The sequence below is a fragment of the Lonchura striata genome, chromosome 21 (genome assembly GCF_050655825.1).
Source record: "Lonchura striata isolate lonStrDom1 chromosome 21, ASM5065582v1, whole genome shotgun sequence".
Classification (NCBI taxonomy): Eukaryota; Metazoa; Chordata; class Aves; order Passeriformes; family Estrildidae; genus Lonchura; species Lonchura striata.
The window spans coordinates 2,710,555-2,730,894 of NC_140723.1; the positions used below are offsets into that span (position 1 = coordinate 2,710,555).

At 47.0% G+C, this 20,340-nt stretch overlaps 1 protein-coding gene across 2 annotated transcripts in view; it reads left to right on the forward strand.

Annotated features, from left to right (window-relative positions):
- The first annotated feature begins 623 nt into the window (after positions 1–623).
- The window catches only part of SKI (SKI proto-oncogene), a 102,349-nt gene continuing 82,632 nt past the window's right edge, over positions 624–20,340 (forward strand). The window contains exons 1-2 of one of the 2 annotated variants that reach the window (XM_021529870.4): positions 726–1,847; positions 1,961–2,882. In XM_021529870.4, coding sequence (XP_021385545.1) covers positions 1,971–2,882 — 912 coding nt within the window. In that variant the 5' untranslated portion in view covers positions 726–1,847; positions 1,961–1,970. Of the gene's footprint in view, positions 2,883–20,340 lie in introns of both variants that reach the window. The other variant, XM_021529869.4, reaches the window with a different exon arrangement.

Sequence of the window (20,340 nt, forward strand, 5' to 3'; positions counted from 1 at the left end):
CGGTCGGTAGAGGGCGCCCGTCCCCGCTGTGCGGGGGGCGCTCGGTGCCCCGGACACTCCGGACACGCCGGACACACCGGACACACCGGACAGCCCCGGACACACCGGACAGCCCCGGACACACCGGACAGCCCCGGCCCCGCGGGTGGGAGCCCAGGAGCCGACCCGCCTGTGTGCCACCAGCGTGGTCTTAGTGCTGCCTCCGCCTTCCTGCTCCAGCGGGGGCTCGGACAGCCCCAGCCCCTTCCCACCCGCGCTGCGGTTGCGCCTCTCACGCCTCTTCCACGCGTTGAGCGTCGCCTGTGGGTGGAAGGAGCGTGTGACGTGTGCCGGGAGCGGGGAACACATGTGTGTCGGAGCAAGGGAGCATACGTGTGCCGGGACAGGGACGCACACGTGTGTCTCTCGCCTGTAGCGCTCAGTGGGTTGGGGGCTCCGGTGGCGCCCCGAGGATGCGCTCTGGTCCCGCGCGGTTGTCGCCCATCAGTTGCGCTCTCACGCCTGAGATTGCTGTCGGCGCGGGGCGTGTGCCCGCAGTTGACGCCGGGCAGGGCGCCGTGAGTGCCCGTGTGAGCCCGACCAGAGCCGCTCCCGCGCCTGTTCCGTTTCACGGCTGCCAGAAACGCAGCGGCGAGAGGGGAAAAGCCCTCGCCCTACCGCCCCTCCTCGGCGGCGCGGCGGTCCGTGAACCCAGCAGTTTATCCTCCGCCCGCTCCCTCCCTCCCTCGCCGGCGCTGCCGCCGGGGCCGCGCGCCCGCCCGCCCGTGCAGCGGCTCGGCCCGGTTCGGCCGAGCTCGGCACGGCTCGGCTCGGCTCGGCGCGGCACATCCCAGCTCGGCTCGGCTCGGCTCAGCACGGCACATCCCAGCTCGGTTCGGCTCGGCCGGGCTTCGATCAGCTCGGTTGTGCTCGGCGCGGCCGGGCTCGCTTGGAGTGGCTCGGCTTGGCCCGGCTCGGCTCGGCTCGGCTGATCCCGGCACATCCCGGCCGGTCTGGGCGCAGCGCGAAGCGGGAGGCGGGCGCTGTTCCTGGAAGAGCCCGGCCCGGGGAGTTGGTCACATTCTTGGCCGGGATTCAATGACTGAGGCAGACACCAACAAACACAGGGGGGAGGCGGAGGGCGGGCGGCTGAGCCCGCCTGCATTAGCTCAGCTCTCAGGCACTCTCAGTCACTGCTGGAAAGAGGAGCTGGGAGGATGTGCGCGCTCTCACCGCGGCTCCCCACGGCACAACGAGAGCACCGGCAGAAATAAGGGCAGGAAGGCGAACCGAGAGCCGAGGAGCCCTCCCAGGCCGAGCGGACGGACCACGAGGGGCAGCGGAGCCGCTCCTCGCCCGTGCGGAGCCGCCGCGCCGCTTCGGCAGTGCCGGAGATCTGGGCCTTTTCTCCTGCCTTGTTCCTTCCACAGACCGAGCGTGCTGCCTCCTCCTGCTTTTTACTTTCCTCCCCCGCGCCTTCCCTCGGTGGATATGGACAGAAGGGGGATCACTGCAGAGAAGCAGCAGCCGCCAGAACATATTTGAGCCCCGGGTGCTCGGAGCGTGGCACAGACTTTTTGTGTTTCTGTGGGTGGTGTGTGTGTGTGTGTGTGTGTGTGAGTGAGTGTGTGTTGGAGGTGTGGGAGGAGGGATTGGTTTGCCTGGGGGTTGGCTGAGGGGGTGAGTGCTCGGATGAAGACCTCTTTTTGCCGTGATTCTGTGCTCCATCGGGGCAGCTTGGAGACTTGGAGGGTTTGAAATTGTAACCTGAAGCAAGAGAAGAGAAAGAAGAGAGAGACACGCATACAAAAGGATTTATTTCCTCTCCGTTAGTGGATTGCTGAGTGAGAAGGAGGAAAAACACAAGGGTGGGTTGTTTTATTTTGTTAATATTTTTTCCTAAAAAAAAAAAAATCCCTTAAGTGGATTTGCATCAGGGTGGAAGATAACTGGGGATTTTTGCTATTTGTTTTGGGAATAGAAACTAAAAAATGGAGACTGTAAGTAGAAGCAGCTTCCAGCCTCATCCAGGACTGCAGAAGACCTTGGAACAGTTTCATCTGAGCTCTATGAGCTCCCTGGGTGGCCCTGCTGCTTTCTCAGCACGATGGGCACAGGAGATGTACAAGAAAGACAATGGCAAAGACCCAGCGGAACCTGTACTGCATCTGCCCCCGATCCAGCCTCCTCCGGTCATGCCTGGTCCCTTCTTCATGCCCTCGGACAGATCCACGGAGAGGTGCGAGACCATCCTGGAAGGGGAAACCATCTCCTGCTTCGTGGTGGGCGGAGAGAAGCGGCTTTGCTTGCCCCAGATCCTGAACTCGGTGCTCAGGGACTTCTCCCTGCAGCAGATTAATTCGGTGTGTGATGAGCTACATATTTACTGCTCCAGATGCACTGCTGACCAGCTGGAAATCCTCAAAGTCATGGGCATCCTGCCCTTCTCCGCTCCTTCCTGCGGGCTCATCACGAAAACTGATGCTGAGAGGCTTTGTAACGCCTTGCTTTATGGTGGCACCTATCCTCCCCACTGCAAGAAGGAATTCTCTAGCACAATTGAGCTGGAGCTCACGGAGAAGAGCTTCAAGGTGTATCATGAGTGCTTTGGGAAGTGTAAGGGACTCCTGGTGCCAGAGCTTTACAGTAACCCCAGCGCAGCCTGCATCCAGTGCTTGGACTGCAGGCTTATGTACCCACCTCACAAATTTGTGGTCCATTCTCACAAATCGCTGGAAAACAGGACTTGCCACTGGGGCTTTGACTCTGCAAACTGGAGATCCTATATCCTCCTCAGCCAGGATTATACTGGGAAAGAGGAGAAAGCTAGACTGGGCCAGCTCTTAGATGAAATGAAAGAAAAATTTGACTATAACAACAAATACAAGAGGAAAGCCCCTCGGGTAAGTGGTGCCTGTGATTTTAAAGGGGGCGGGGGGAATTTCTGTAACATTCATCTATATACCCAAATTGTTACCAGCTGTTTTTTCTTGGAGTTATTTAGCAATTTTAATCGTGTTCTCCATTCTCTCCGCGTGTGTGTCACTGTGGAGGAGCAGTGCTCGAGATGGCACCTTTATTTCTCTGGTTGTCTTCTGACCACGGTGCTTGGAGTTTGTTTAAATTATGTGTGTGTGGTTGTATGTTTTACTATGTGTGGACCTTGATCTTTGAAGCCCATCACACTGCCCCAGACTTTATCTGGCAGTGCGTGATTTCGGGTCTTTAAGGGCTTCTTCACTCAGGGGTCAAGGCAAGGAAGAAGCCAGAAAAAGGGAGCAGGTACTGATGCTCCAGACACAAGTCCATGCACTTTTCTGGTCGATTGAGTGTCGCCAGGGATGGAGGTGCGGGCTGAATGCTCTAAATGCTCGAATGGAAATAAAATGTGCCTGTTAAGAAAAAAAAAAAAATTGTGCCGGTAGTGCAGGTTAGTGGTTTATAGATGAAGTGTTCAGAACGTGAATGGAGAAGTCCCTGCTTTTAGAGTATCCCTATGGAGCTTAGATTTGCCCAGCAGACAGGCTTTTGTATATTGGATTATGTATACATCCAGCAAATGCCTGTGTCTAGGGCCAGCTGCAGCAGCTCCTGAAGGTGTTCCATGCCGTGCTGTGCTGAGCCAGCCAGCCAAATCGCTTTTTTTTTTTTTAGATGCCACTTGTTTTTATTTCAGTCTGAGCTGCCTTTAGATCCCAGAATCCCTGGTGTGTGGGTGGGAGGCTGCCTTGGCATCTGGCACCGGTCCTGCTCCATGGGCAGCAGTGCCACAAGGCCTTGGGGACTCGCAGACACCGGGATGTCTGGCTGGCTGGGGATGAGCAATTCTGCTTCCTGCTCCTTCCCCCCGGTGCGAGGGGAAAACAAACTCCTGCCTCCCCAGTTCTCCCCTGCAGGTTTGTTGGTTGGGCTCTGCCTCACTGTCAGAGATTTCCAAACTTTGGGGTTTTGTGTCTGGAGTGGAAGGGCAATACACAAGCCTGGAAAAGAAAAAGTGTTTAAAACCCACTATGAAAATTCTGAATTAATTTACCAAATACTTGTTTAAAGGGGCAGACACACACTCTGACTAAGATAGAGCTTTTATTTATAAAAAAGTGCAACAGAAATACCCAAGCAAACCCCAGATTTAAAAAAAAATCCATGTTGTGCAAACAGTACAGTAATTCCACAACCAGACCAGGAGGCCTAGTGAGCCCATCTGACCGGGCTGCACACTTCTGGATTAAGGAGCAGAGTCTCCCTCTTCCAGTTTCTCTCCTGTCCTTGTCCTCACCCCTCCTTTTCCTCCCCGGAGTGTCAGGACGCTGTGACAAAGCTGGGCTGTAATGAGGCACATTATCCCCGTGGTTGGAGGTGGATGTGTTTTTAATGGCTTGTCTATTCTCTGTCAGTCATGTGCCGAGATGGAATGGTGGGATAGATCTACATGGGTGTGAGAGGAGAATATGGCTCTCAAACTGGAGACATTTTTCATGCTGGGAAAGGAATTTTCTAGGCATGCTTCATTTGGGAAGTAAAATGAAGAAATCTCCACATTCTTGTTGTAGAAAGGTCCTGTTCTCCTGGCTTGGTAATTTCCAAAGTCTAATTAAAATGAATGTTAATAAAGAAGTGCTTTCCTTTTCTTGCAAGGCTTTTTCAGTGTTCTCTTCAACTGCATCATCTATCCAACACCCCAGGTGAGGCTGCAGTAGAACAAGAAAAGGTTACTAGATTTTTGCCATGCCTCAGTTTTTTTGGGGACCCTTTCATAGGTCCTAGTTCAGAACATGAGAAACACTCTTCCCTCAGCCTCCAAAATTTGCCTGAAGTGCAGAGTGAAGATACCTAATAGTGAACGCCAAAAATTGTGCAAGGAAATGGTGGCCATCTATTTTTTGGAAAATTTTGCCAGAAATACATCACAATGAAATGCTAGGTCTCCTGCATTAATTCATTTGGAAGGTGGGAAGGAGTGGGGTGGGGAAGAATAGAATGGTGTGTGCTCAGATGATGGGGTAGGGAAAACAGAATGTTTTAGCTCATATTAAGTTTCAAGGCCTTCAGGACTCTTCTATTAAAGCAGTGAAGTCCTGAGGAGACCCTGACGGTGCTGGCAGAGTTTTGTATACTTATCCTTCCTTTTCCTGAAGTCTTTTTCCATTGGGCTTAGCCAACGGATATCATATGCTAAGGTCATTTGTGTTGTAGCAGTGTGTGCAGATAATTACGGAGAGATTTAATCAGACTCTAAGATTGGTAGGCTGTGGCCAGGGGCTAGTAACATTGGGGTAAAGTTTAGATGCCTAGTGAGGAAATGACAGGATGGTCCCATTCCGTGTGTGTTAAATCCTGTGTGGGTTTTGTGTGTCTGTGGGGCTCTGGCTGTCTCAGGGATGAAAGGGTGAGGCACATGTGTCTTTGTGGTGGGCTTCCTTTTTGATGTAGATCTCAGCTTTGCTTTGTTCTATTTCATACAGAGGTGTTCGTGTACCTGGTATGCCATAAGCTGCTGTGTCAGATACTGGGTTTTCTGCTTTCAGAAGTGGCCTTTTTTTTCAGTTTCTCAATTTATTTATTTCTCTGTGTGTATACACACATTGCTTTGTGTGGTGTGTTTTCCCTGGGGCTCTGGTAGTATGTTGGTAGCATGGGATGCATATGACCAATTTTATGGCTGTTTAAGCAGCAGTGAATGTTTTGACCTTTTCATGTGTCTCCATGAGGTTTCTATGATGAGGTCTGGAGATTTCTGCCAGCACAGCTCTGCCTTTTAAGGGTCTGACTTAAATGGAGGAGCTGGATTGGCACAAGCCCCTGGTGCAGATTCAGCGTAGTGGCAGAACTGCCTTTTTCTCCTCTCTTTTTTTTTTTCCTTTCTTTTTTTTTTTTCCTTGGCGTGGTTTTAAAGCTTTGCTACAAGGCGTAGCTTTTCCTAGATATTTCATTCCCAGTGCATATTTCTCTCTACATCAAGTATCTATAGTGCATATCCATCCTTCTGTACCAGGAGATGCATGTGTAGATGCAAAGATCTCCTCTCTCTGTCAGCCGTGTTGATTGAACAAGACTCCTGTTGCGTGCTCTTGCCACTTGCAGAAGAACCCTTTGTCCAGACCTGTGTGAAGTCAGCAAAGAGACTTAACCAAAAGCTGGAGGGAATTGTGACAGCTGGGTCCCCCACTAGAGCAGGGACCATAAAGGCCTCAGCCACATTCCTTATGCTCTTCTAAAATTTTGGTTTTTATGTCCTCCTTGTTCATGCTTGGATGAGTAATTGACCTCCTTCACCTTGATGTCGCTTCCCAAAGCTCTTTCTCTTCTTAAGCGCTACAACTTCTCCATTTTACTTCCTTAGTATCCTTCGCTGCGTGTTCCACCTTCCCATGCAGGGTTTGTTGCACTTTGCTTTCTCTCTGCACCAACTTTTACTTGAGTGGGTGTCCTGTTTCCCTACCTGTCTCATCTCATCCACCATTGCTGGTGTGGAGCACAGCCATTACATTCTAGAGTATTTCTAGAAATTAAAAATGTGAATAACCTGACAGGGTTGCAAAACAGGGTCCTAGAAATCCAGCATCAGTGCCAAAGCCTTTTCTTGGGCTCAGCTCCTGGTGCCTGGTGCGTGCTCTCCTGTGGGACCGCTGTGGCCTCGGTGTGTCTGTGGTGCTGCTCTCCACTCCCGTGTGACAGACAGCTCCCTGCTTGCCTCACATCAGGATGCTCCACTCACACAGCGTTAGTTCAGACACAGCCCCGAAGGCTTGGTTGGTTGCTATTTCCAGAACAGGAGGGTGGGTTCAGCTATGTCTGTTTTGAACCCTTTTTCTTCAATACTGAACCGAGCAGCGTTTGACAGCACTTTGAGATTCCCCACCTGTGTGCCAGACATTTGTACCCTGAGCAGGACTGGCTGTGAGCAGGGCCCAGGAGAGGCAGAGCTGTCCTTGCACGCGTGTGAGCACACCCACACACCCAGCGCTGCCGTGTTCCCACGGTTCAAGTCCCAGCAGCACTTCTATGAAGTAGCTGGAAGCCAGAAGCAGCATTCTGGGTACTGACACACAAATGAGCACATGAGGCCTCCCACTTTATTTCACAATGCCTCCCCAACCCAGCGCTGCCACAACATGCAGCTCGCTCAGCTGGAGGAAGGTTTAGCCAGGTCAAGTGTGCAGCAGAATCAAAGAACCCAAATTGCTGCGAGCGGAGCAGCGCGGCGCTGGCGCGGGTGGAGGGAGGACATGGGCTTCTAGGTGCTGCCCTGTGGCTGCTGTGCTGTGCACCTGAGCTGGAATTTGTGCCTTATCCTAAAGTCCTGCCTTCTGGCAGTAGTATTTATTTGTTAATATGTATATCCTGTGGTGGGTGTAGCAGAGAGATTCTGAGTTTATTCCCTAGCAGGACGGATTTATTCCTCTTGGTAGAAACTGATGTGAAAAATACTGTTGCAAAATTTTTGCCTGGCAACTGGGAGTTCAGTTGTTTTCCCATGGAATACTGAAGTCGTGTGTTCTACCTGATGCTCAAGAATTGTTTTAGGGATTCTCCAGTAAAAACTTAGAAGTCTCTAAAACAAAAACATTGTTGTCTTGGGACAGTAGTTTAGTTCAGAAGTCTTTTACAGCTTGAAAGTTGAACTTCAAAAATGACACCAGCTTGAATGAAATCCCATGTACCCAGGGAGAGGACAGTGTTTAAGCAAACATCAGCAGTTTTTCCCAGGCGTGCAAACAGTTTTACAGATGTTGTAGATTGAGAACAAAGCAGCAGGTACGTGCATGTGTGTTGGACAAAGAGTTTGCTGCCAATGATCTCATGATGTTGAGTCAACCACGACTCTCTTTTGCTCCAGAAGAGTTCCTAAGTTCTTCAAGTCAGTTCTCTTGAATTAGGGTGGGAATTATATGCAATCTCTGCTTTTGAAAATCGCTGCCTAAAATTTTTAAACCTCTGCCTCTCCCTCCATTGTCTGGGCTGTCTCGCTTGCCTCTCTGTTTCTGTGGTTTCGGGCTTGGGTGTGTGTTCTGCCCAAACAGTAGCACGCTTTGAAGATGCGTGTAAACACCGCTTATTTTTTGGATGTGCTGGGAGCCCGACACCTGGTCCCTGGCAGGCTGCGAGCCCGGTTATCGCTGGCTGGGGCTGCCTGACCCGGGAGGGTGTGTTTGCACTTGCTGAGAGGCGCCTTCGCATCGGTGTTGTAAAAGCATCTGGAGGCGTCTGCGCCAGGCTGCTCCGAGCGTGTCCGGGCAGCGCAGCAGGGCTGGAGCCTCTCGTTGCTTATCTGCACCCCAGGCACAGCGCTGCCAGAGCGGGGGGCTCCAGGCCCACGGCCTCTGCGTATCTGCAGAGATGCAGTGTCCAGTCTGGCCAAAAACTCGCCTTATGTTCATCTACTGGCACAGTAATTTCACGGAAGCGAGGGCTTTGAATGGGCCCAGTGCAGAAGGAGTGGGCTGGCTCTTACTGGGGATCATTGGTGATTGAACTCACATTGCTGGCTCAGCTGGCCAGACTGCTTTGCCATCACATGAGGAGATGTGTCTCCATGTGTGCAATATTAAGACACAGATATATATATATATTTTTTTTTAGATTTGGCTTGGTTTGATTATTTTGATTTAATTTTAAAGCACACTTTGGACTTGACACTGTAATTTTTATTTAAGAGGGAACTGTCATGGAAGAGTTACACCAAATCTAATAGGGGGATCTTAGAAAAAAATTAGACAAAAATTACTTATGCGGGATTGTTGAGAATCTATTGATAGAATCCTGTCAATTACTAGGCTGATCTATTTTAGCTGAGTGGCCATAGAGCACTTAATTCAAATTGATCTTCATATACAGTAAGCATTACTTTAAAATGTAGGAATATAGCATGTTTTTGTTTGAAATCTGTCTATTAGAGCATGTGTTTAATGATACATTTTATCAGATAATATCTACTTTGTGTATGTTTTGTGTATTTGGGTGATGTGTATTATGAATTAATAAATCAGCACCAATTTTTTAATGCTATTCCACTCTGTCTCTAATACAGGCAGTGTATATACTTGGAAACTAATTTCAGAGAAATTAATTCAGAAAAAATGTGTTCTGGTCCCTTCCGTCCTCCTTTACACCTTGTGCAATCTTGTATGCCTTAAATTTCATTGTCAGCATAGAGAATCAGGCTCAGATCATCACTGAAATCACCTGCTCCGGATCTTCTGGAACACAGCAGGTTAATCCGAAGCTTTGGGGCTTTGGGGCCGGTTCTACAGCTCCCACTCAAGAAATCAGCCCACAGTAATTGGAACCAGTTCACCCACAAACCACAGCAGACTCGTGTGTATCAGACTCCTTCCTGTGTGTTGGCTGGCAGAGAGCAGGGACAGATCTGAACCAGAATGTCCCAGTGCTGAGGCAGAGTGACTTCTCTAAGTTTATGGTCTTAGCTGGATTTACAGGACTGTGCTGACTCTGAGACCCTGTAGTTCTGCTACTGCAGTATTTTAATATTGCTCATTAATGAAGATTTGGTGTGGTAGACATTTGGTGTTATGATCCTGGTGGATCTCCCTAAGTGGGGCAACTGAGAGCTGGCTTCAAACTGAAAGAGTCTTGTCTGTTGGTCACTACATGCAAGATTTGGTTTTAAGGTTCTGCTAGAGATCTACCAAAGAGATTTTCTCTTTCTGTATTTAGGATTTGTCAGTCATTATTTTTTATTTTATTTTTTACTAATGAAGAAGTATGTCTAAGGTTAGGATAAGGACCAGCCTTTTCTCCTGATGCAAATTCAAGGACCGTAAGCTTGGCCTCAGAGTTACATCAGGAGCAGCAGATTTGAGTGTGCAGCTTTCCTTGGCTTTGGGGAATCCTGCTGGCTGATAGAGACTGTCCCCTCTGCACTGAGATAACGATTTTGCTTTGACTTTTGGTTGGATGAGGTGACGAAAACACTGATACTAATTTGAGCTCTGATCCTGTCAGCGTGTGATGGACAGAGCTCTTCTGGGAGCCAGTGGGAATTCCCATGTGTGGAGCTGTTATCATCGCCTCCATCTATGATTTGGTTGCTATCCTGTAAAATTAGGCTTCTCCAAGCAGTGGATGCATATTAACACGACCTGATAAGCTGCACAGACATATGTTCTGGGAAATAAGGCAGGTCCTGCCATCCTAACTCAGGCAGCCTTGTTCTAACAGTGCTGTTTAAACTGTCAGGGAAAACCTACATGAGGCTGGAGATTCTGTGTATGTAAAAATTGCAGCATCATTCTGTATGCTGGTGGTAAACAGCAAAGGAGCTAATCAATAACCTGGGTTCTGGCTTTGTTGTTTATTGATTTATGTACAGTTACCTTTGCACATGCTTTGCAGAAAACAGGACTTGTGTGTTTAGTTTCTTCTTAAAAAAAAAAAATTGAAGCTATTTCTGTTTTGGTAGGACAATCAGTGCCACTGGAAGCACAAGGACTGCTCAGGCTTTAAGGGTTAAAAGACAGCAGCAATATCAACAAGATAAGGAAGAGCTTGGTGCTTGTCTTTTCCTGGGGAAGATTTCAGTGATGGATTTGGGAGCTGTGGTACCCTGTGCTTTGTTCCTCGCCCTCTGTTCACTCAGTGGTATCGTTTTATAGAATAAGGTCATTGACTTGGATTGCTTCTTGGTTTCTCAACCCTTTTCACCAGCCAGTTTGTGTAATGTCTGTCTGAAACATTGAGTAAGGGCATTGAAATAGCAGACAGGATATCAAGTGTTCGGAAGTCTGGGTTAAGTATAACAGACAGTTCTGGCTGGCGAAAGGGGAGCAGCCCCTGGAGCTCGCTCACAGCTCAGTCTCTGTGGAAACACCACACTCGGGGCTCTGCATCCCTGCTCCAGCTCTTCCCCTCTCTTCCCTCCACACCCATATAATTAATCATGTGTGGGTGCACCTCTTCTCTAGATATGTCTTCCTTGTTTCTTAGTGGCACAGAATTGTATGTAATAATGTCTCTTTCTAAGGATTACATAAGTTGAAGATGATTTCTCCACTGGGAGAATTATGCAAGTTTAAACTGAAATGTATTTAGAAAGCTTTTATGTGTGTGTTTTCTGACTTGCAAGGCAGAGGGTGATTTATTTGCATCCTTAATTGAACAACATCTGTTGGGGTTGGAAGAAAAACCATTTCATATCCTTTCACTGTCATATCTTGCATTTTTATGAACTCCTTTACCCCCTCCACTTCTCACATCACCTGTGTTACAGGTGCTGATTTTTGTCCAGGTAGATCACTCATGTGGTGTGGGATGTTCTGGGCTCTGCAGCATTCTTGATGCATATCTGCTGCAGTGTTTTCTTTCACTTACTGGATTTCACAGAATCACACAATCACCGAGGCTGGAAAAGACCTCTGAGATCTTGAGTCCAGCCCTATCTACAGACACCTGAATGCTGTGTAATGCTGCTCTTGCTATGCTTTGACCATTTAGTGAGGAAGTTCCTGCTGCCTTGAGCAAGATCAAGGTTTGTGTCTCAGGAGAAGAAAGCACTGCAGTCCAAGAGCATTTATTGAACTTGAAGAGAGGGAAGCAACTTCTTGTTTCAGTGTGAATTTCTGTGTGAGGCTCCTTGTGTGACTGTCTCCTGGCACTTGTACCCATTCCAGAGGGTGCCAGGGGTCTGGAGAGCTGTTCCTGCAGTTCCAGTGGCATTAGGAGAGTCACTTTTTTCAGAATTCTTTCTGTGGAATTCTGAAGTGCTGTACTCATGGTGCTGGGAGCTGCTGTTTCCAGGATCAAGCTCACAAAATTAATTCTGCTGAGTAATAAAAAATACAAGTTGCACACAGGCATCCTGCTGCTTTCCCAGACAGAGGTTGCAATAGTACCAATTAGAAGCAGTGAATTACTTTAAATAATTAAAAAACTAAGTATCAAATTTTTCTAGGTTCCATAGTTTTTCACCCTACAAAATCTTCAAGATTATTCAGGACAAAATCTTCAAGATTATTCAGGTTTACCTGTTCATAGCCATAAAATTAGTTTTATAGCTTTTATACAGAGTAATGGGCTAAAAAAGGCAGAAAATGCACAATATTAAGGCTAAAATATGGTTTGAATTCAGTAACCTTCACTGATGTAATGAATTTCAGACTTACACTTGCAATTAAGAATTATATGTTGAACAGGCTTTTCTGAAGCACCATCATTCCACAGTTGGAAAACTTATCTGAGTTGAAAGATTACAGTGTCATACAAAAAAAAAAAAAATTAAAAAAAAAAAAATTGCCATTCTTAACTCCCCACTGGCAATTCCAGTTTATTCAGTGACTTATACCCATGCTGGTATAATTTAGAAATATTCCTTTGAAATAACTGTGTTTAGAGTGGTGCAGAGCTGCTGGGACTTCACAGCAGCACAGACTGCAGCATCAGGTCCATCATTGATATTTCTTTGTTCCCATTCAGTCACTAATAAGAAACATGGCCTGCAATGAATCCTTGTGCTTAAATAGCTAAATATTTAGTTTTATTTGGCTTTTTGCCCTTTTTTTTTGCCACAACAGTGTAATTTTTTGTAAAACCAGTGGAGCCAAATAACCTTTGGGCCATTTTCAGTGGCAAACAGTGACAGAAGTGGAGTAAAGTGCTCTATTTTACTATCAGTGAATATGCAGAACTACTACTCAAAGGCCTTGGCCCTCACAACCTGTAAATTAGGTGCTCCTTTTCTAAAACCTTAATTTCTAAAAACATTTCTACAAAAAAAAAATATTTTATAACGGATTCAGTGATCATTCTTTTGCCCTGTTGATTTTAGAGCAAAGGTATTGTGTTGAAGACTACTGAGTTCTGAAGGGAAAAATTAAATTATATTTCTATTGTATAGTTTTATACTTCTATTATATAAAATTTTGAGTACAAAATAAAAGTAAATCAGTAATGAAGAAGGCATAGAGGGAGTTGGCAGTGCCTTGGCAGTGCCTTAACTATTATTTGCTTGTATATGTTGTATGACTTGCTTCATTATTTGTAGCATTAACTTATTCATGTGTCTTTTAAGTAAATTTGGTTTTTTTGCAGTTTTTGAGCAATTAAACTAGCTGTGATGAGGCTTGAAAGAATATCATCTGCACACCTGTTTAATGTTAAAGATGAGGCATTCAGTGCTTTGTGGCTTTAGCTTGAAATTCAAGTTGCTTTGAGTCATCCCTTTAGTCTTTTGTTTGGGTGGAAAAAAGGAGTGGCAGCAAAGGGCCTGCAGCTAAGAAATGAAAGAGTTGAATTGGGTTTTAGAAATGTTAGTCTTGGCATTTGGGCCATTTGCATTTGTAGAGATCGTCACGCTTGGCTTTAGTTGGGGTTGAGCAGTTTGGGGATGGAGAATGTTCCTTGTAGCTGCACTGGGAGCTGTGGGCTCACCTTTCACCACGTTCCCTCGCGGGGATTATTGCTCCACCTGGATTTCCTGCACAACTGACTCGGTTTTTTCCTGACAGCAGCTTCTAATTCTGTGACCCAGAGGACTCTCCACTCTTAAATCACCAACTGAGTCACAAACGTGGGACAAAACAGCTAGCAGAGAATCACAGCGTTCTCTCTGTTGCCTTTGTTTTGGGGACAGCGTGTGGGGACGTTCCCAGCAGGAGCATCTTCCCTGGATCATCTCTGGGAATTGTGTGAGCAGCCCAGGCTGCTGTGCCATCGCTGCACTGAGACTGGTGTGCTGGTGGTGAGCTTTGTGAGAGAAAAGAGTGTTCTAAATGTCCCTGTGGTGCAGACCTTAAGGGTCTTTCCTCGGTTTTCTTGGCCTGGGATGCAGCCAGGATAATCTGTGTGATATCAGTGCTGTCAGGGAAACCCTGCCAGGGACTGAAAGGGGAGAAATTGGAGCTTCCCTACCCCAGACCCTGCCATGGAGCCCCCACTGCCCCAGTGCCCCACTCCATCCTCTGTGATTTGACTCCACTGAGGTCACTGGACTTGCTTCAGATTTATTCAAATGTGGAAATCACTCCCAAATGTGTCCAGGTTGTCCTCACTGGCAATAATTTGAGGGTCACATTCTGCTGAGATGTTACAAGTGAAAATTTCAGTGGAGGTTTTCTTTTCAGATGTCTATTTCAATATTTGAATTCTGCTCTTACAAATTTACATGCAAATTTATAATCTAGGTTTCTAAAAAATTTTATCAAATTTGCCCTTGTTAACTGGACTAATTTATTGTTGCAGTTTTCTCTTATTATAACATGATTTGATTTCAGTAGAGTGACACACAACTCCATATAGTCCTTTGTTTCTAAGAGGGATGTTCATTCATGTGCTTTTAAAAGAGCAGCTGGATCCCATCTTGGCAGATGTGAAACCCTTACATTGAAATTGCTGTATTTTTTCTATGTAGGTTTTTTCCTTGAAAAAATCTCTTATTAGTTAGATCCCACTCACTTTTGAACTTTTTTGCTCCCTCAGCCAAATCTTAATCCCCGTGACATCAGAATTAACTGCTGCAGACAATTGTGATGTCACAAAGTCTCAGGGAGGAGAAGTATGGAGACACACAGATCCTGCTGAAACAAATTTCTTAACTAAGAAAAGGTGGCTTGGTTTTTGTTTTCATTTTAAAGCCAGAAACAAATTTTACCTCAGATTATCATGGCAAAGTAACAATTGAGTTGATCCAAATTTTGCTCTCAGCCATCATGGAAAGGTTTCTCCAGTCTGTGCTTCCTGCTTGGGCAGGGGAGAGCTGCAGCTCTGGGCTGTGTCACTGTAGGGCCAAAAGAGAATTGCAGCCCTGAAAAATTTGGTAAAGACCAGCAGGGCAGAGCCATGTCCCAAAGGAGAAGTTTGCAGAAGTAAATTCATAATTACCAGCTCTGTTGCTCCTCTTCCTGCTGGTTTGGACACACTTGGTAGCTCTTCTTTTTTTGGTGGGGGAGGTTTGTGGTGGTGTTTTTGTTGTTAGGTTTGTTGGTTTGGGTTTTTTCCTCCAAGCTCCTTCTCTAGGCTCTGTGCCCGAGTGCATCTCGGGATTTCCCTTTTGCTGAATGAGCTGCTTGTTTGAGAGGGAGGAAGTAAGGTCCCTTCTGGATTAGGAGGGAATGGGGGTGGAGGGTGGGGAAATGTCCTGTTTCATATGCAAAGCACACTGAACTGAAAAAACCCCACATGAAAACCTTTTAACAAAACCATCCATGTCACAGACTGGCAGAGCAGCTGCTGGCTTTGTTAGGGAGAATATTAATGTTTCAAAGACTTACAGAACCTTTTAAAAAATGAGATAAAGAATTGATTTTATTTATTTAAGATACAAGCTGAGGTAAAAAAAAAATCTTATCAATATCTGTGAATGGAATGTGTGATCAACTGATGTGACACCAAGCTCCACACACCGTGCTGAAATGTTATGATCTACACTCTTCTTTTTGGAGACTGGAATGCCAGAATGGCCCTGATTCTCCAGGTGCTCATGTGTACATTGGTGTAAGAACTCTCACTTGAAAAGCAAATTACTGAAAGGATCTCCTAGAAGTGTTTTTTACCATGTGGGGAAGTTGTGTTCCTGACTCAGAGTCTTTACCCACTGTAAAAAACCTCATCTGACCTCCTTGGAGCAGGGCTTCTGCCAGACTGGGTTCATCCTGCACGCTGTGGGTCGTTTGGGAGTGATGGGCATGGCAGATAATTACACATTTTCCTTGACTCTGATTGATCTTCAGAGTCAAAGTGTTTCTTTGCTGCTACAGTCTGGAAGTTTGCTCAAACCTTCCTTAAATTCACACTGAGTTTAGTGGTAGAGAGGGACAGATATTAATATTTGTTCTCCTATGGTTACTGAAATGAAGATATTGGGGTTTTCCAAGTAGAAATGGATTCTCTTGGAGGTAAATCCATTTTTTGTATAGATGAGCAGACAGTGATCATGGGTCAAATAGCAGGGAAATGATATAAAACAATTGCTGTAGTTATGAATATTACTATTGGAGTTGTAACTGATTGCAGTGACTTCTGTTCTCATGTTCCTCACAAAACCATGTTGAAAATCTCTCCTGAAAATTTCTTATTTCATTCAGAAACTGGCATTTGTTTTTGTCTTATAACTTAGTTTATCTTACTGAGTTGCCTTCCTGTACAAGGAAGTGCTTGTGTAATGCCCAAGCCATTCCCATTCCTCACTGAATGATATGCAAATCTAGTCAATTAAGCAGGGGGGATTTAATTAGCAGTTTAAGTTCATGTGTGAAGTGTCTTGCCTTAATTACTTAACAGTTTTGTTGCAAATTTGCTAAGTTTTTTTTTTTTTCCCACAGAACTATCAAAACTGTGATTATATTTATTTATTTATTTTATTTTTTGGTAACATTTTCCAATCCTGAGCATTGTCCAGTGCCTTTAACCTCTGTGTGCATGTGTCCCCCTCCTTCTGCAGCTCTTTTCAAAACTGGGGGGACAAAGCAGAACTATGGTTATTGTCTCAGAGCAGAACAACACATACAGAAAAAAACTCAGGAATTTTGGTGTGAAAAGCCATTTATTTGTTGATTTTTTGGAGCTAGGTGACACCATTATAATAGTATGAGTAGCAGCCTCATGTAGTTGTCATGATTCTGTTAAATGGTGGCTTTTATTTCATGTTCTGCCTGGCCAAGGTGCTTTTCTGCAGCCCTGCAGAAGCCAGACTGTAGCTGTGTCAGGGGGTTGCAGTGCTGCAGGTCACCCAGTATTGACACAAACCAGATTTTGGTGCTGGTATCAGACCTGGTGAGTTTTTGTTTCACATCTCCTCCTGTGGAATACCTGGGTGGGTGAGGTGGCACCAGCAGCTGGGGGGTGTGCAGGTCCCTGCAGATGTGGTTTGTGTGTCAGGAGGTGCTGGCTGCTGGCCTTGTCTTTGGTGTAAGGGTGGGAAACTGCCATGGATTGATGTGGTATCACCTGTTCCTCTCTCACCACTCATTTCTGCATCAAAACTCTAAAATCATGGGCTGCTGTAGCTTCATGCTTTATTCCTGCTCTGTTTGACACCGAGCGCTGGTTTTTGTTGGTGACCTGAGACCCAGAGCAGCAGGAGTGTGTTTGAGACAGTCCAGGAGTGTCCCAGGACAATCCCAGTGCCCAGGAGTGTCCCAGGACAATCCCAATGTCCAGGAGTGTCCCAGGACAATCCCAGTGTCCAGGAGTGTCCCAGGACAATCCCAGTGTCCAGGAGTGTCCCAGGACAGTCCCAGTGTCCAGGAGTGTCCCAGGACAGTCCCAGTGTCCAGGAGTGTCCCAGGACAATCCCAATGTCCAGGAGTGTCCCAGGACAATCCCAGTGTCCAGGAGTGTCCCAGGACAGTCCCAGTGCCCAGGAGTGTCCCAGGACAGTCCCAGTGTCCGGGAGTGTCCCAGGACAGTCCCAGTGCCCAGGAGTGTCCCAGGATAATCCCAGTGTCCAGGAGTGTCCCAGGACAGTCCCAGTGCCCAGGAGTGTCCCTGGACAGTCCCAGTGTCCAGGAGTGTCCCAGGATAATCCCAGTGTCCAGGAGTGTCCCAGGACAATCCCAGTGTCCGGGAGTGTCCCAGGACAGTCCCAGTGTCCAGGAGTGTCCTGGGACAATCCCAGTGTCCAGGAGTGTCCCGGGACAGTCCCAGTGTCCAGGAGTGTCCCTGGACAGTCCCAGTGTCCGGGAGTGTCCCAGGACAATCCCAGTGTCCAGGAGTGTCCCGGGACAGTCCCAGTGCCCAGGAGTGTCCCAGGACAATCCCAGTGTCCAGGAGTGTCCCAGGACAATCCCAGTGTCCAGGAGTGTCCCAGGACAGTCCCAGTGCCCAGGAGGCCCAGGCTGTGTGTGCTCAGTGACCCCCAGGCTCCTCATGGTGCCCCACTGCTCCTTGTGCAGGTGGAGATGCCAGGAGGAAACCTCAGGAGGAGGGGAGGAGGTGGTGGGTGTCAGGAGCTGGGCAGGGGTTGCCTGAAGGAGCCCTCAGGACCACGTCTGGTGCTCTGTGCCCTCCCCAGAGATCCTTGGTGGGAGGGGGTGGCTCTGTGCCTTTCCTGGCCCAAGGGTTTGACTGCATCCCAGGCTGTGGGATGGAGCTGTCCTGAGCTCTGATTCCCTGAAGAGCCCTTCTGCTGGATGAAGGTGTCCATCTGTACCCCACGGCAGTGTGCCAGTTGTGGTCCTTCTACTGCTCCCTGACTCGAGTTTTGGATCTCTGCTGTGCATGCATGGAGGAGAGGCTGGTGAGGACCAAGAACAACACTTTCACATCCAGGCACTGCCCCAGATCTACAGCTGTGATCCACTGATGGCTTTAAAGGGTCTCTTCTCTAGGACTGACATAACTTTATGATTCCCATTCAGTACCTTATGAAATTTTGTCTTCCACAACGCACAAGCTGCCTTTAACTCTGTGTTGTTGGTCGTGTAGTGGTGACATCCTGGGTTTAGAACTTTTAGACTTGAAAATGGAGTTTCTACCGAGCAGGAGTTTGAGACACATGGGTGGGAAAGTACTGCATTAGTTCTAGTGACTAATTCTCACATCTGGGCATCTTGTAGAGAACAGATTTTAAATAATTCAGCGCACAGATTGAATTGTCTGCAGTAGGAGGGTTGTTAGAATCACTTCAGTCAGCAGACATCCAGTCTGGGCAAAAGGCTGGGGTGCTCATGTTACTTTCAGGTCCTTGGGTTAAAGGATCCTGTTTAAAGATTTACTGTAGCACCCTGTGATGGGAAATTCACCCTATTAATAATTCTCTTTATGAAGACAGGAGTCCTCATTTCATGTAACTGCTCTTTGTAAATTGCTTTTGTGAAACAAAGTGATCAAAAGGAAAGAATAAAACCACTACACTTCTTACAAGCAGAGACTGAAATCCTGAGTTATCTCCACCACCCCAACCCCCAATATTAGTGGGAATGTCAAAGAATCCTGTAATACAAAGCACTTCTCCCTCTCCACAGACTTGCAGCACATTTCATATTGGCCTGTTCAGGTCTTACTTCCTAAGCAGAGTGTAAGGGGCTCAAGAAAACAAAAGTTACCAGAAAACATGGAGTGACCTGACCTATTTGGTTTCCAAACAGAGGTGTAAATGCTGTGATTCAGAATTTTCATTTTGTTTTGAAATTTCATACCACTTCTAAAAATAGAATAATATAAAATACTCACTTTTAATTGCATGTGTTCATTCCTTCATTTTTTTCTGTGCTTTCCCTAGCTACATTCTGGAGGCATTTTCTGCAAATTTAGTATTATTACTAATCTTAGTAAGACCCTGCGCTGGTGCCAGGATATTTTTAAAGAGAATTTCTTTCCAGTTCAGCCAGGGCAACCCCTTTGTTGAGCCTTCTTTTGGGTAGTGTTCCCATGTGCTGCAAAGGCGCTGACACATGACCTCGTTACACATAGAAAATCCTAAATGTCCTGCCCCTTGCCAAACCTATCACAAAACTACCCATCACCCCCTTTTCAAGATCCCAGATGGTAAATAGCAGCAGGAGGTGAAAGGGGAGCTTTGTCTCCATTCTGAGGCCTGTTTTAAGTATTCTGTGTCTGTCTGTATCCCTCTGCTTTTCCCACTCTGCCCATAAATTAGCAAGCCAGCTTTTCTGACGAGGGAAGACAAAATGTCCATAAGCTGCAGTAACATCACCTACTCAAGAGAAGGTTTTTGAACAGGTTCATTTATTTGATTGTGTTCTCTCTTCATTTTGGTAGAACCTCTGCCTGCCCTCCTCTCTGCAGCAGCTTTTCCCAAATACCAGGCTGCACTTCATATTCTCTGTGCCACATTGGAGTTTACCTACAAAAACGAAAAACCCAAACCCAGAAAAGAGAAACCCTACAAAGATCTGCTTGTCTGGTTCCAGTGTTTTTATAAAGCCAAAGTGGCAGGAGGAGCAGCAGTTCCTGCTGGATGGGGAGTGCTGGGAGCAGCTGGGAGCTGAGTTAGGAGGGGATTTCTCAGGCAGGGATATGGGCAGGGGATTCAGCAGCAAATCTGGGACCATTTTGAGAAGCTGTGGGGATGCACCAAGCAGGATATTGTCTCTGCACACTTCCCATGGAGTTCCCCTCGCTGGCAACAATTTCCTGTCCTTAGTGCAGGAAAGATGATGTTGACTTTAGTGCAGGGGGGATGGTGTGAGCTGTGCTGGCCTCTGGAGCAGCCTTGGCAGGGTCTGGGTGGGGCAAAAGCTGGGTGCTCACCTGGGTTTGGGCTGGCAAGGGGTGAAGGATGTGTGGGATTCACTTTGAGCATCTCTCAAAGCCAGATATCAAAGTGACCTCAACATGCAGGAATAGGAGGCTGGGTGGTTTCTGTGCCCTGCTCTGTGCAGGTTTCACTCTCAGTGGCTCCAGTGGCTCCTGCTCAGTAACACTGATTTATGCTGCCCGAGTACATGT